This window comes from Chelonoidis abingdonii, chromosome 4 (assembly GCF_003597395.2).
Source record: "Chelonoidis abingdonii isolate Lonesome George chromosome 4, CheloAbing_2.0, whole genome shotgun sequence".
Taxonomy (NCBI): Eukaryota; Metazoa; Chordata; order Testudines; family Testudinidae; genus Chelonoidis; species Chelonoidis abingdonii.
In genome coordinates, this window is record NC_133772.1 from 55334643 (window position 1) to 55351912 (window position 17270).

The window sequence follows — 17270 nt, forward strand, 5'->3', positions numbered from 1 at the left end:
TGCTTCTACTCTTGATTTTGTTGCAGTTTGATTGTGTAGGTGGTGTAACATTTAAAATCTCCTTCCAGAATTTTTAATTTAATATATATTTTGGCTTACACCAAAGAATACTTGAGAATTACTCAGGATAATAGGACAGGGCTATTGTTCCCTGAAAATAGGAGTACCATCCTGACATAATGCATTGCAGAATTGCTGTCAGGGAACTGTTTTCAACCTGCCTAATGATGAGGTTTTCCATCTAATTAGACAGCTCACTGCTCAGTTTGCTGATTTTGTGTATGGAGATTTAGGCTAATGTGTAACTGTTTGCACGTGCAAAATTTGGTTTTTGAAGTTTGGCCTTAAATGCCCTGTAATGGAGTCACTAACTTTGCATCACCACCGTAATTACTTATTCCAAATAGCTCTGACATGTAGTCCAGGCCCAAACTGAAGGGGAGCAAAGGGAGTCCAATCTACTTTTCACATTCATCTATCTGTGCACAGAGAATATGAATAAACTACAAAAGGGATGGGAGTGTTCCAGTGCTGGAGGTGACACTTTCCAGAAACGATGTAAAATTAGGTTTAGAGTGGAAGGTGGTAGGGGGCGACAGGGAGAAAGCACAGTTATATAACTGTGCTATGTGTAGACCCTCCCAGAAAGGGTGGGCAAAAGGAGCAGTTTCCCCTAGACTCACTGTTTGAGAGGGCCCCCAAGCCCATGGAATTTGGGCTTGTGACCTAGGCCAGGGGGTCACAGTGCCATTCAAATTTGGCTCAGCTGAACCCTATGCACCAAGTCACAACATCACTCACTCAAGTTTGGCCTGGTTGCCCACCCCCCATCATGAGTGGCACTGTGATCCCATGTGCCAGATTGCAACACCTATGTGGAGCCAGGCCCAGCCCTTCAAAACTATAGCTGAGTGTAGGGCAGGCTCTCTTTCCAAAATGCCTCCCTCCCTGCCAGCCTTCCCTCAGTGTTTTTGCACTGATAATTTTTTGAGTTGGGTGATTTAGTTTTAGATTTTACCCTGGCCCAAAAAACTTGTGTGTGGCCCTGGTTACATGCTCCATTTAACAGGTGCCCCTTCCAATGTAGGTTCCTTATTTAAAAATGTCTGTATCTGCCCCCACAACAGCAAACCAATACAAATTTGGATATCTGTCTGATATGGACATAACAACTAACTGCACCTTCTAATCAGACACCCTGCTAGCTAACTTCAAAGTGACCAGTGGGGTGGTGAGACTGATACCTTAGTCTTCAACCTGCAATTAAAAAAGCCCTCTTAACTTAAGTCCTCTCATTCTCACTGGTACCTTGCTTACTTTACCTTGTGTTTAGCACAAACATGACTCTAAATTAGTATGACATTTGTTCAACATGGCAAGAATAATACAGATAATGTAGAGATTATATTATATAATATAAAGTGAAAATGAATAGGACATCATAGAAACTTCATTAACCTTGATATCAGTAATGTTTAGGAGGGACATTTTTAAAGAAAATTTTAGTTGCGTTAAACACCATGCTCGTTGGCTGAGAAAGCAGACCAACTTTAGACTTTGAAATCCTGTGTTCAAAGAGTATGTTTAAAACTGAACTAGAGTTTTAAAATAATAAGTAAGTGTGCTTACAGTCCTCAATTAAGCAAGTTATTTAAGCAGGTCAATGCAAGAACTTGTTTGCTGAAAGTTAAGTATGTGCCTAAGTGTGTTGCTGAATCAGGATCCTAGTTTCTTTCATTGGAGGATCTCAAAGCACTTTTACAAAGTAATTATCGAATCATCTCTAAACCTCAGCAAGGTGGATGTATTTTCTGAGCCTCATTTTAAACATGGGAAAGAGACACAGAGTAGTTAAGGCCAAAATGCTCACACCAGAATTCCAAAGGTAGGAGACCTAAAGATAGGGTGACCAGATGTCCCAATTTTATAGGGACAGTCCCAATTTTTGGGTCTTTTTCTTATACAGTCTCCTATTACCCCCCACCCCCTGTCCCGATTTTTCACATTTGCTGACCGGTCACCCTAACTAAAGAAGAGACCAGATTTTCAGCTTGGAAGTTGTAGAGTCATTAGATCCTCTGGAAATCATCTGCTCCTTTAGATGTCCAAGTTTATAAACTTGCATTTGAAAATTTTGGCCTGTGTGTCTGTCTAAAGTCACAGAGCAGAACTTGAGAAATCCACAGCAAGCGGCCACCCTCTCTTAAAACAGTGGGAATCAAGGATTACAGCCACTAAAGAGCTGCACAGTCACTGGGATATGTGTCTTCAATATTTTACTGTCTAGCTGAAGTTTCCATTAATGTGTTTGCAGGACTCAAGTAGGATTATATTTTATTTATATACATACACCTTGTTTGTTATATACACATACCTTGTCTGTAGTGTACTGTATTAAGGAAAGAAAAGTAAATGATAAAAATATTGATGAATGCCACTTCTATAAATGAAAATCAGATTATATAAAAATCGGACTATCCTCACATTTGTAGATGTTATATTTTTAAATCATGCTGTTTGATAGCTCCATTTACAGAATTGTGGCTGTTCGGCCCTCATTGTAAATTCTTCTTCATTTCAGGTAGGAATGAATTGATAGCCAGATACATCAAACTTAGAACAGGGAAGACACGGACCAGGAAACAGGTAAAACAACCCAATTGGAAAGTGTGCATGTCAGCGAATGACAAAACGTGGCATTTTTGGCTGCAGCTGACTGTCAGTGATTCAGCCCTGTTGAGATAATGCATTGATTTCACTGTTATGATTAAGTATGTGCTTTTTAAAAATCCATTATTTGATCTGTTCATCATTTCAGTGACAGTTTATTGGGCACATTCCATATTAATCTCTCTACATATGTAGCTATTACCTCTTAGTGAAAAGAGCATTTCATAAGTCAAACTAACATAAGCCATATAAATTCTTGCATCATTTGCATATAAAGAAAATATAGAATTTAACCATTGTTTTCATATGGTGAATAATGGAACAATTAAATGTCTGGCCACTTCACCTAAACAAGAAAGTTACTAGCTGTGGATATGAAAAATATTAAATAATGAATATTCAGGGGACTCGTTCTACTCATGCTCCCTATTCATGGTCAGTGGTCGCTATAGGGTGAAATAGAGTTGTTTCCATAAGAACTATGGGTGCTGTTGTTCTGTAACCACAATAAGATTTTGTTCATAAGTAAGTCAGCATAAACCTCTACCAGTCTTTAATCTTTTTCAGAAGATTATCACATATCAGTTAAGTTATCACATATGACTAGATCCTTTAATTGTTATAGTCACAGTGATTAGTCATCTCACAGATGCCCACGTAACCTTTGTGTAGTTTGTGTCGAAGTTACTAAACTGGTTCACTAGTGTAAAAAGTTTGCAAATTATACAGTCCCTTTCCTTTTTTAGCTTTGAGCACAAGCTTCAAGGTCTCCTTATCAGTGTGTGTTATGGGGGAATGGGGAGAAGGGGGAGAGGCTTTTATTTAGGCACGCAATGAATGTTTTGTACTGTGGTGAAAAGTAATGCTGCGTCAGCACAAACGAAGATGGCCTGCTGCCAATGCTTGTATTTAAAGCACATTGAATTGGGTGACATTTTCCCCCGGTGATGTTTTTTGTCAATTAGGAAGCAATATAAAGTACAAGGGATGAAAAAAAGCCATGAGGAAGGAGAGAAACTGCAATTCATAGAGACAGAACGAACACCCCATTGACAAAGAAATCCATAACAAAGGACTAAAACTCCAAGTTCTCTTCTGTTATACCTGGACAATCCCCAAGAACTTGGAGTTGCACAGGTGCAGCTAAGAGCACATTACAACTCAGTGGTTGCAAGTACATGACCAAATCCTCAGCCAGGGTAAATCAGCCTAGCTCTATTTAAATCAAGAGAGAAATCTCCCACTCCCACCCCCACCCCTATATATAAATAAAATACATCATGAATATTTTGACGTACTACTTTTGAGAATCTCTCAACAAATTAAAATTAAAAATTGAAATTGCAGAATTGTGCATACCATGTAACCTTTAACACTATTATCTTTCGAAACTGAAAACAGAAATTACCATTGTGAAAATTATGTATGTATGTTGAATTATCAACTTGCTTACTAATCTGAATAACTACAGTCTCTCGTTCCTGGGCTGCTTCATTAAGAAGCCTAGTAAAGTTGGCCCTCAGGGATCAGAATTTGTTTACAGATTACAATACGTTTTTTCCCCTAACAAACATGTGTTGCTTTAAGGTACCACAACAAAAGGATTTTTCTGAGTGATGACAGTAATATTTCCTCCTCCCCCCCCACCCCCTTTATCTATCAGGTCTATTTAGCTTCCAACCTGTTCAGGGGTAGGAGCTGTCTCTTACTATGTGTATGTACAGCACCCAACACATTGGGGCCCCTGATCTTATTATATTAGAGTAGGTGCTACTCTAATATAAACAATATGGTGGTTGAGAACTTTCTCTAGCAATTTTTGTTATTGTTGCAGTTTAGAGAAAATCATTTTGGGGCCTGCAGGGGGCTGAGCAACAGCTGGAGGTTCTAAGTGCCCTCAGCTTCTGTTTAGATTGGTTGCTTAGCAGCTTGGCAGGATTTAAAACTATACCTGGGTTCAAAAAATAACTAGATCAGTTCATGGAGAATAGGTCCAGCAACGGCTATTAGCCAAGATGGTCAGCCCCATCCTCCGGTGTCCCTAAACTTCTGACTGCCAGAAACTGGGACTGGATGACAGGGGATCACTTGGTAATTGCTCTGTTCTGTTCATTCCCACTGAAGCATCTGGCACTGGCCATTGTTGGAAGGCAGGATACCGAGTGGGAGGGATCATTAGCTTGACTCAGCCTGGCCGTTCTTACGTTGTTATGCTTTAATCCATCATCGCAACAGATTTTAATACATACTTGAGAAAATATGAATGCAAAACATGGCCCCCCAATCCCTCTCTCATCAGTCAGGCAAAACTTCCAGTACAATTGATCCAGTATAGGACTGGGCCTCATGCTTGCACATATTTTTCACTGACATTTTAAAGACAGTGGGTCACATTCAGACCTGGTATAAATTGACTTCAAAGGAGTTGCCTGCACTTAATATCAATGTGGTGGAAGCATGACCTGTATTCATATTATAAAGAAATGCAGCATTATTTCATGTTTCTTTAAGACCTATAGTGTGTCAATATTTTATCAGTTATTAACAAATGTAACACTATTAATGAGCTCAAAACACAGCCTTGGTGTAATAATTTGAAGTCACAGAACACGATAAATTATTGTTAATATTTCTTGATGCTTTGTCAAATAAAGTCTCTTGTTCAATGCTTACTGCTACAAGGGCCTGATTCTGCAAATCCTATGAATATGGTTAGTCCTTATTCATGCAAGAAGTCCAGTTGACTCTTTGCATGAGTAAATACTCTTTGGCTGTCTATAGGGGTCGTAGGATTTGTAACAAAAGAGCAAGTGGTTCACACCTAATTCTGAACAGTGTCATTGGTTCTCTTCTGTGAAAGACTATATAACTTGATAGATTAAACTTTTTTCTCCTTAGTCACATCACTGCAGTGATGGCCTGTGTTATTAAGCCTTGGTGCTAAGAGCTAGACATCTGCTGGGAATGTAGTATCTTTAACAGCAGAGCTTACTGAAGATGCAAATAACTTCCCCCTCACAAAAAAAAAGTAATTTAAAAAGATATTTTAAATTTGATTTCCTTTTTGTTTTTCTTTTTTCTTTTCTTTTTTCTTCTCTCTTTTTTTTTATAAATCTGAACAATGTAGGTGTCTAGTCACATACAGGTCTTAGCAAGAAAGAAAGTTCGAGAAATTCAAGCCGCCATTAAGGTACGTTTGGCTTGCCCAGTTGTAGGGGGCTTTTCATCTCCATGGTTACAGGCTTTTCCTTTGTTTTCCTCCCTTCCCCTACCCTGCAGGTGTCTAGTCACATTCAGGTTCTTGCCAGAAGGAAATCTCGTGATTTTCATTCCAAGCTGAAGGTATGCGCTTTTCTGCTTTTGGGCTTGTGGTTGCTATGCATTTCATTTCCTGTTTTCCATGGTGATTGGTGAATGCCTGGTGCTGTGATTCTTGTAACCTAGTTTTCTTGCATGTGGTAGCTGTTTACATTTCTTTGTGTTTAATCTCTGATTTCTGCACTAGCATCCATATTAAAAATTTTAACACTCTCCAGATACAAAGTGAGCTACTCTTTGTAACTACTCAGCACGTAAACATGATTGTTTTTAACCTGTTAGTTTTTTTAACAGCATAGTACTAGATTGTTAGTGTATTTAAATAAAAGAAGGGGGGGGGGTTGTACACTTGATGCTTCTTTTCTGTTCCAAAATGCTTTTAATCTGTGCTTTTGAAATGCTTTCAAGAATACTTAAAGATAGATTATTTACTCTAAGTGCCAGACAGTATAGTTTTTAGGATTGCTTTAGAAACGGCAAGCTGAAATTTCCACAGTACAGTCTAATATAACTTTAACTACTGTACATGATTCCCCGAAGATATATTCCTTTCAAAGTAAAATATTTACATTTTTCTTAGTTAATCTTTGGAGATTCTCAGCCAGCATCATGTTGGGGGAATATTAATATGTTTGTTTAATCTGACGTAATGGAATTGTACGTGTCCCCATTTTTCCATGAAAGATCTACCAAAACTAAAAGGAATCTCTTGGAAATGATTAATAAGGGTCTTTGCACATTTTCCAAGGGAGATCTTATGTTACTTTTTAAAGGTGTCTGACATTACTTAGAAATGCAAGTAGGTTTTAGAGTTTTTTATTTTTTTTTGTTTACAAATAGCAAAGAAACTTGTAAATCTTTTATTTCCCCCTTTCCTCCCCCTTCTTTTTGCTGAGTTGTTGTGGGTTGTCTCCCCCCCACCCACCTGGTCTATGGATGAGAACAAATCATGTTTTGTTCTAGCTGAAAAGCAAAATATTTCATAAAGTAATTTCACAATACAAAGTGGTGAGTGCTGGGGAAGCTTACCACAATCTTGAAACTGCAATATGTGAATAACAGACTGGTTCTATAACAGACCTACTTGATAGAAGCATTTGGTTTTCAGTGTGCAGTGGGCAGCATGCTGGCAAGCTTGTATGGCTGTGGTGGCTGGCTTTTTAGCTGCACTGGCTAAGCAGTTGGGGTTGATGAAGAACTAAGGCAACTTAAACATACTGCTTTTTAACCAAGGGTGCAATAATACAGAGAAATGTAGCAATTTAGGCCAAAATGATCAAAACTGAGTGCTTAAAGTTAGGTACCTAAACCCATATCTAAGCATCTAAATAAGTAGCCTGATTTTTAGAGGTGCTGAGCACCTGAAGCTCTCATTGACATAGATAGGAGCTGTGAATGCTCAGCAGTTTAAAAATCAGAAAACGTAGCTCTATATTTAGGCATTTAAATAAGAACTTAACTAAAAAATTGGCCATAGTGTTTGGAAAACTTGAAAAAATATTTTTGTCCATACCCTAAAGCAGTGGTCTCCAAACACGCACCTCTATCAGTAAAAAAAATTTTGAGCACACACCCTCTTCCGCGCACCCTGAAGGATCCTCTTGCGCACCCCACTTTGGAGACCACTGCCCTAAAGTACCATCAAATATGAAAAGACACTATTTTTAAAACAAAAATATTCTTTATTACTGCACCTGCTTTTCGATTCCTACTGAAGCTGTTCACAGAGCAAGGCAAAAAACTAAACTCCTGTGATACTTAAAAGTCCCCTTTTCTAGTTACCTTTCTGTAGGCACTTACCATAAATTGAGCTCAAAAAAGTATCCTGCTAAGGCAGTTGGTTTTAAGGAGCTGTGTAAAGAAAGAACAGTCTACTAGTACAACAATGTATTGTGTAATGGTTTCTTTAATTCCTGCACTCTCAGATCCATCAGTGCAGATTGATGGATTGCAGCTCTACCTCAGCTGAGTAACAAGCAATGGACTAGTGAAAATTAGGCCACCCTTCTGGTGCTAAGAATTCCCTCCACACTCAGGTCTCACTGTCCCTGCAGCTCTACAGAAGACATTCACTTCAAGTCTGTGGAAGAATTACACAGCTAGGATGGAGAAAGCAATTTTTTAAAAGGGCAATTTCAATTTTCACAACAAGCCCTGTGAAAGGGGCAGCAAAAGAAAGGAATTGTGTCCCTGAGAGGCACAGTTCCTTCCACTCTCTGTTTGCTCCATGGTGGAGAAATTAACCAATATCAGCAGCAAATTGTGACCAGTCCCTTCTTACTAACACATGCAGGATCAGGTATACTTGCCAGCACATTGAGGGGAAGGGGCAATGCCAAGACTCTGCCTACTTCCCCACCTAACTGCCTCAAGGGAAGTATTTATACTGTACTCAGAATACTGTCCTTATATGACTGGCTTTTAGGAGGAAGTGACACAATTTGACACCTCTCTTCAAATTCCTTGTTCAGAAGATTGTCCAGCACTTTCAAGGGAAGGAAGAGGGGGAGGGGCGAAGCCCAGACTCTGCCCAAACCAATGGCCCCTCACTGCCATCTTGTTGCACTTGGCATTTCTGTGTCTATTACCTGGCTCCTGCTCTACCTGCACAATCATCTCTTGACAAATTAGAGCTGCCAGTTCCTCCTCTCCCCCACCACCGCAATGGAGGAGCTGAAATTTTTAAAAGAAGATGATGATACAGTTTCAGTGAGGAACACATCTACTGCTCTACCTCCCCATGCAAATGAAACCACTCCCTCAGAAAAGGAAGAAACTGATTATTTTGGACCTTAGAAGAAACTTCAACCCTGCAGATAATTTGTATTAGTGAAATTACCTGATTTATGGAACAACTAAAATTTCTATATCTAACCACCCATGCTTCCCAACATGTGCTGAAAATTACCTCAGGGAAACGTTATTTGTTTGGGGTGGAAGAAGGATTGGATACTTCTTGGCATCCCTGATTTTACATTTGATTGTCTATGCTACAGTAAAGACCAGTTACTTGTATTTTGCTATAACCAGATCATCATGTCTAAAATCATCTTTTGGGTTTGTATTAGACAGCACATGAAAAACAACCAGTGTCAGAGCATCTGGGGTAACAAGGGAATGCAGTTATCCTGTATCTCACACCTGTATTATCCAGCTGTGCTACCTATTAGCGAATCAAGTGGTCCAACACTGAGCAAAGGCCAGAGATAACTTTTATATAATGTGCTATGGGTAGTGTTCAGGAGACCAACTGACATTTAAGACAACCTGTGTCTGAGCATCACGTTTCTCAACTACAGTGTGAGGGGAAAATCTTCTTGCTTTTGGAAAGAATTCAAATATCCCTTCTGTCTGTCCATAATCAGTTCCGCCAGAGATGGCTGATGGCCTTAGTCTCCTAGGTCTCCTTTTCTCTTGCCTTGCCACAAGATTATTCCCTAAATATGCTTCCACTTACCAGATTTTTTGCAAGGGAATTTTGTAGCATGTTGAGGAGCAGCTGTGTAGTTGCTTTGTTGCTATTCCTATAGGCATTTGGGGCTGAAATGAAAACTGGAAAATAGAATCATAGAAATATAGGGCTGGAAGGGATCTCCAGAAGTCATCAAGTCCAGCCTTCTGTGTTGTGGCAGAACCCAGTAAACCTAGAGCATCCCAGTATATTGCACTGGTCTTTATTGAATTTCATCTTGATGAATTTGTATCAATCTCCAATTTGTCAAGGTTATTTTCAATTCTAATCCTGTCCTCCAAAGTGCTTGTAACCCTTCCCAGCTTAGTGTCATCTGTAGATTTTATAGGCATACTCTCTACTCCATTATCCAAGTCATTAATGAAAATATTGAATAGTATTTCAGACCCAGGATTGACCCCTGTGGAACCCCACAAGATATGCCCTCCCAGTCTGACAGCAAACCATGAATAACTATGCATTGAATAAGGGCTTTCAACCAGTTATGTACTCACCTTCTAGTAATTGTATCTAGACCACATTTCCTTAGTTTGCTTATAAGAATGTCGTGGGACTGTGTCAAGATATGTCTTTATTTTACGGATTTAATATATGTCCACAGCACCCCCCCCCCCCCAAAGCATTCTTTAGGCCAGTAATCCTGTAAAAAAAAAAGAAAGAAAGAAAGAAAGAAAATAGATTGGTTTGCCATGATTTGTTCTTGGCAAATCCATGCTGGCTATTCCTCATAACCCTATTGTCTTCCAGATGTTTGCAAACTGATTGTTTAATAATTTGTTCCAGTATCTTTCCAGGTATCAAAGCTAGTTGACAGGTCTGTAATTACCTGGGTTCTCATTTTTCCCCTTTCTAAAAATAGGTAGCAGGTTTGCCCTTCTTCAGTCTTTTGGACCTCACCCATCCTCCAGGAGGTCTCAGAGATAATTGCTAACTGTTCCAAGATTGCTTCTGCTAATTCCTTAAGTACCCTAGAATATATTTCAGCAGGCCCTGCTGACTTGACTACATCCAACTTACATAAATATTCTTTAACTTGTTCTTTCCCTATTTTAGCTTGCATTCCATTCCCTTATTTGTTCATGTTAATTGTGTTGTGTATCTGGTCACTATTAATCTCTTTAGTGAGGACTGAAGCATAATAGACATTAAATACCTCAGCTTTCTTGATGTCATCAGTTATTAGCTTTCCTTCCCCACTAAGCAGAGGACCTACACTTTTCTTCCTATTTCTCTTGCGCCTAATGTATTCTTATTCCCTTTATGTCCCTTACTTATTTAGTGCCTTTGTTTTTCTGATTTTGTTCCTGCATGCTTGTGCTATTCTTCTGTACGCCTCCACAGCAATTTGTCCATGTATCCACCTTTTGTAGGATTCCTTTTTGATTTTCAGGTCATTAACGAGCTCCAAATGGAGCCATTTTGGCCTCTTACTATTCTTCCTATCTTTCCTTCGCATTGGTATAGTTTGTGGTTGTGCCTTTAATATTGTCGTCTTGAGAAATTGCTAATTCTCCTTAACTTCTTTTTCCCTTAGATTTTTCTTCCCACGGGACCTTACCTACCATACACTGAGTTTGTTAAAGTCTGCTTTATTGACGTCCATTGTCCTTTTTCTGCTGCTCTCACTCCTTCCTTTCCTTAGAATCATGAAATCTGTCGTTTCATGATGACTTTCACCCAAATTGCCTTCCATCTTCAGATTCGCTACCAATTTGTCCCTGTTGGTCACAATTAAGTCTAAGGTAACTGTCCCCCTGGTTACTTTCTCCACTTTCTGGGAAAAAAAGTTCTATTTTGCCGTATTATTAGTTAAAGTCCCCCATTATTACCCAGTCTTGTGTTTTGGAGATTTCTTTTATGAGATATTTCTAAAACAAATAACAGAAGTATCCAAAACACAAGACCTGGTAATAATGGGGAACTTCAACCTCCCCGCCGCCGAAGTGCCGCCGAGGACCCGGTACAAAAGTTAGTTACTGCCTACTTTACAATAATAAAAAAAACAGGAACCAAGGTCACTGGGACATCTCCCAGAAGTCCAACACAGTGGTTATATGCAAAAAAAATTATTAGCTGGGAGTGGGCCAGAGCCAAGACCAGTGGATCCACCACTACAGAGTTCTATAGACGTGAAGCTCTGGATCTTAGATATCTACTATAGACCATCAAATTAGGAAGATGTCTATAGTAGACATCTCTTTAGTTCCTTTTTTTTTACTTTTGTAAAGCAGGCAATAACTAACTTTTGTTCCCAAGATACCTTCAGGGTTTAATTTAAACCAAGAGATCATTCTACCTGCCTAGCCTTTGACTGAATCCAGCCAGTGATGGAGAGAGAGAGTACTTGGCACTCCTGCTAAGGAATTTAAGAAATCCAATTAGCTGTTCATTCTCTGGCAGTATTGTAGGACTGGATGTAAAGATCGCAAAGCTATGGTTACTCTAGGAATTGGCTGGCATATTGTTGAAGCTTACCTGACAGATAATATTTCTTACCCACTCCTTGTAAAGGCTGTTTGCCAGCATCCTCTTCCTGAATAGTGAGAGGAAAGCCTCAATGGAAAGTATTTTTGAGGGTGCAGTGTGGTTGTCTTTGTAATAATTTACCAGGCACAATGCCAGCAATCGCTCTGGATTGGTGGATCTTAGCGCGCAGGAAAATTTTTACCTGTAAACGTTGTTACTGCATCTTAAATACAGCAATCTGGAATGTCCCACAGATCTCGCCAGGGAGGGTAATGCATCCTATTTCCTTTAGACCAGGATTTCAAATATTGTAGGAGTTTTTTTTAGGGATCTTAGCCTCCCCACCCCCTCTTTAAAATGTTTCTAAGTTTATGGAAGTCTCATGGAGAAAGAGGCAAGACAGGGTGGGAGAGTGATGTTCCCTTCTCCATGCTAATGGTGAACTGAATCCTTCCTCCACATTTAAAAAAAACAAAACAAACAAACAAAACCTACTATTGAAGCCAGCGGGAGTTTTGCCTAAATAAAGAACAAGGATACAGAATTCAAGAAAAAGTCCATACACCAGTATCCACTTCCAACTTTGACTTTGATTTTAGATATTCTTTCATAGTATAAGATTAATTAAAAGAGAAGCAAAAAAGAAACATTAAAATGCCTACAGTTCCCATGTATTACATGTTTTAAAATCCATTATTCTACATTCCACATCGAGGGATAAAAAAATATTGTTGACAATTATAGAATGCTAAAGATAGCTCTATACTTTTTAAATGAACAATGATAAAAGCCTTGAAAAATTCCCTTTGATGTGAATGGAGTCTTCAGCATTTTGAAATACAATAAGATGGATTAATTGCTACTCATTAGGCAGCAAGTTGGGACAGCTTTGAATGCGCATTCTCTTCTTGGCATTAGCTATTGCCTGGCTGAAATAGCCAGCTTTTGTATTTACTACCGTCTTCTCTAATAATAAGCAAATTGGAGAGCAGGGCTAGAAACATTCAAGTGCTCTCTATCTTTTGTCCAGAACAATTGTATAGTTTCACGATTTGTTTATCTTTTTGGAGCTACAGCTAATAATTGCAAAGGTTATTTGAATCAATACAATATATGAGCAGAAATAACATCTGCAAAATTACTTATTAGGAAACTATTTTATGTCAGTCTCTTATGCTGTACTGTAAAATCCATTTTGTGAGCAAATTGCTGTTTCTTTTTCACCACGTCACATTTTTCTCCTACAAGAAAAGTTTTGTCTTAAAAAAAATCATTTGATAGGTTTTAGGGCTTTTTGAATTCACATGATCTTTTGTTGCCCTTAATTTTTTTATGTCTTAGATATTTTTTCAAAATCCATCTAGTCAATGTGGGATTGAAAGCCCCATTTATCATTCTAGGATAACAGATCCTTTTTCTTTTAGTAGAACTACAGTAAACTGATTGATTATTCTGCTGTTTATGTTGGATTAAACGAAAGTCAAGCAAAAATCCTAATGTGCTGGTCATGTAAAACTTGTTTTACCCTATGTTTCTTTTAATGTGTTTTAAATTTGTAATTTGGATGTAAAATGGATGATTCTGGAGAATTGTTCTCTGCTAATGTGACAGTGATCTACATTCCAAAATAATGTGTGTAACATAAACCCCAGGGATTTGATTCATTAAAAGTTGTATAATCCATTTGTTAGATTCTGACAATTTATCCCTTGTCCGTGTGTGTGCGTGCACACACGCACACAGACACCCACCCACACAAAATCTTTCAAAAGGCTTATAACTGCAAATTGGAGACAGTGAGCTAAAAATTGCAAGACCAATTCTGAGCTCATTGGAAAATCTAGTGATTTTAATAGAATTCCAGATTTTTACTGGTATGACTGAGCTCTAAATCTAGTCTAGTGCTTCTAACTATATATCACAAAATACATGAATTTGGTAATGGGAGAAAAAGAAGAGAGGATTTTTAAAAATGAAATCCATGATTTACTTCAGTGTCATTCTTGGGCAGCAGTAATCCCATCAGAGCTCATAAATTAAGTAGGGTCAGGGCAGGTCAGTACCAGATGGGACTCATCCAAGAAATACCTTAAGCTGCTGCAGGAATTAATGTTAATAATGCTGTAGGGAACCTCTTCTTCTGAGTCTATGCTGAACCAATATCCCCGCATAGCACTGAAGGAAACTGTGCCGCTGGATATTCTGGTCCAAATCCTACTCTCATTTACCCCAGTGTAAATATTTGTAACTTCATTGACTTCAGTAGGACTGTTCCAAATTGATAACTGATTTTCAAATTGATAAGATGTAAAATCAAGATCCTGATGCCTTGTGGTCATTAAAGATCCCATGGCATTCTCTGTTGGAGTAGGCCATGTGTCCTGGCCAAATTCCAATTTGGGTAATTACTGTAATCAGCCTGCCTAAATTCCCCCTGCTATTTTAATTGGATATAGTATTCTTCACTTTCTGCCTAAACTGTTCTGACTGTTGGTATGTATTATTAATCAGTTGTTGTGTTTCACCCCAGAAGTGTCTGCATTTCATTGCTGGACAAAGTGATCGCTTTTGTATTGGTTAGCCATTGATGTGGCTATGCATGCTGTTGCAATTTTTTATTTATTTTTAAGTGAGCTAAGGTAAATATGGCCAGTGCATCATTTTCTGATCCAAGTAAAAAATGAACCTTAAAATGGAGATTTATTCCAGTTTTTTGGAAGACTAGTTTCTTGGGCCCAGTTTTACAGGTGTCAATTAGCTGCAGCTCTCATTGAGTTCTGCTAGAGTTGTGTGCTCAGGACCAATGGAAATCAGAGCCTCTTGTCTGCTTGTATTTGATTTTGAAATGAAAGAGAAGTTAAGCCAGGCAATTTTTTAACTCTGAAAAAACTTCCTTTCTGACCAGCTAAAAAACTTTGCCAGACCAGAGACTCAGAATCCTAAACTAGGGTCAGACTCTCAGCCTATGTTTATTTGTGTGGCTCCATTGAAACCAGTCGAAGAACGTATATAGACCTTTATAACTCTGTGAGACAATAGCCTCAGGGCTATTCTTGCATTGCCTGTGCTGATCTTGTCTTCTTCCAGCCTTGCAGAATTCAAAATGTAACCAGTCAAAGAGACTGAAATGTATTGCTACTCCAGAAAGGCATGCACCTCTGGGATGAAATGCAGAGTGTTTAAATGCACATAGCAACAGTACATTCTCTTATTCATGCATATATATGCGTGAATAAGAGAATGTGTATATATACACACACTTAGCTCTTCACAATCAGATTTTTTTTTAAATTACCCTTTCTTGTCCCCCATGATAACTTAAACAAATCTTCTCTCCATTGTACAGCTCCTATGACAGCTCCTGCAACTAATGAGTGTCAAATGTATCACTGGTAAAGGGTAGCTACCTCCAAGGCAAATCACAGGTGCTATTTCTGGACCTGCTCCTCTGAAGTGTGACTCTTGTAGGAAAATAGAACTCTTTAAAAGCTTTTTTTATTTATTTTTTTGGTTGTCTGTAAGAGCATAATTCATTGTGGGCTTGAGCACTGCCCAGATAGGCGTTTATATCCCAAACAGAGCATTTGAATATTTAACCCCCAGTAGAGTTTAGATTCACAGAGGAGCAAATTCCATATAACAGCAGAGCCATGTATATTTGGGAATTAAAAAAGAAGCCCATGAATTGGCTGGACTGTTTATATGAAGGCACTGGATATATCATTCCTAGAGAGGAGGGTGTGCAGGAAATTGTTGGTTCTTTCAAACCAACTAATTTCAAAATTTCAGTGGTAGTTTTACCCGAGTAAAGGCTTCAGGTTTAGGCCCTAAATCTAAATTCACCAAGTCAGAAACCAAGGACACCACACATGTTGTCTGAGGGCCATATTATATTTTTACTGGAGTTTTCAGTCAGAACATTCTTTCTCACTGTGCAGGACTGTTAGTGGAGTCAACCTTTTGAATCAGCAGATCTCCTGAGACCTCAGGAGCCTCAGAGTCCCTGTGTCCCCTACACAGCCGCTCCACTGTCCTTTTCTCCCTGTCAGCTTGGCTTTTACGGGAACCCTGTTGCTCTCAGCTGCTTCCCCTGTGGCTGTACAGGAGCAGTTATGGATGGGTCCACAGGTGTTAATGCTGCTTTAAGAAGCATTAACATTTGATTGGATTTCTGCCTATAAACCTGCAGGGTGTGGAAGGGAGAATGCTGCTGAGAGTAGCTACTCCCCTGCTCCACCTGCCGTCAGGTCCCTTATAAACCAGCAGAGGCCAAAATATACAGAGCTCCATCCAACAGAGGAGCTTCCATAGGATCCCACCAAGGCCATGGAAACATGCTGAAGGGCCAGTACCCGCCACCCAAGATCTGCTGTGGAGAAGAGCGTAGTTCCCCAAGTGTTTTTACTTTTTTTATCTTTTGATGAATCAGTCCCTTAGTGAAAATGATGATTTGTTTATACCTTATACGTAATATTGGGCAAACCGCTCTTCCTTTGTCTCTTAGTACCCTGTGAAGCACTTTTTTAAAAATCTTCTGTTATACACAAGCATTTTAACAAACTGTTTGTTGTTGTATCCAGGTAACAAGCATGGTAAGTATTTTAACTAAACCAAGTATTATGTACATTAGCTGTGCTTGGCAGATTTTTTGGCTAGCTTTTACTGTATTCTCAGCCTGTGCTGTTTCTAAAGGAGCTATTCAAAGGAAGAAGCTGCTCACCTATACTATTACTACATGTAAGCTTTAAAGGGAACATATATGCACATTTATGTACCATATATAAAAGCATGCGCCCTTGCCAGCATGCTTGCTACTTTGCTTGTAAAAATGAACTTGCCTATTATTGCTTGTGTTCCTTCACTGTAAGTCGTGGACCTAAACATTAGCATTTATTAATACAGTATTTACAAAGGAGGAACCATGATCTGGCCATAGAGTAACAAAATTTGCTGTGTGCCTATTTTTATTGTGCTAATATATCCACTTACCTACATCTATAATCAAGCAGTTGTGTTTTTTTTTTAAAAGCCAGGTCTCTGTGCTTGAAAGCAGGTTTTTCTTGTTGTTCTCTTGGAAGCACTGTAAATTATTAATGAAAATTTTTCAAATTGGAAGTTGTCTAATGTGTTTCCTTGTTTTTGTGATGGCATGTATTGGATACCAGAATTTGAAATGTTTTGTCTGTCTGTAAGAATGAAGAGAAATAATGCCCTGTTCACAAGTGACTGTAATTCTGGGTTTTTCTTAAAAGTTTTCATTAAGGGCAAATTCTCTCAGATCCGCATGGTTGAGCTCAACTCTCATAGGTCCCAGTCCTGCAATCAGAGCCATACCGGAAGACCT

The 17270-nt window shown here is 38.8% G+C and overlaps 1 protein-coding gene across 4 annotated transcripts in view; it reads left to right on the forward strand.

The window, feature by feature from the left end:
• TEAD1 (TEA domain transcription factor 1) overlaps nucleotides 1-17270 on the forward strand; it is a 146016-nt gene that overhangs the window by 75295 nt on the left and 53451 nt on the right. The window contains exons 2-4 of one of the 4 annotated variants that reach the window (XM_032791807.2): nucleotides 2582-2646; nucleotides 5798-5860; nucleotides 5950-6012. In XM_032791807.2, the coding sequence (XP_032647698.1) occupies nucleotides 2582-2646; nucleotides 5798-5860; nucleotides 5950-6012 (191 nt within the window). Of the gene's footprint in view, nucleotides 1-2581; nucleotides 2647-5797; nucleotides 5861-5949; nucleotides 6013-16511; nucleotides 16519-17270 lie in introns of those variants that run through there. The other 3 variants (XM_032791808.2, XM_075065183.1, XM_075065184.1) reach the window with 3 other exon arrangements.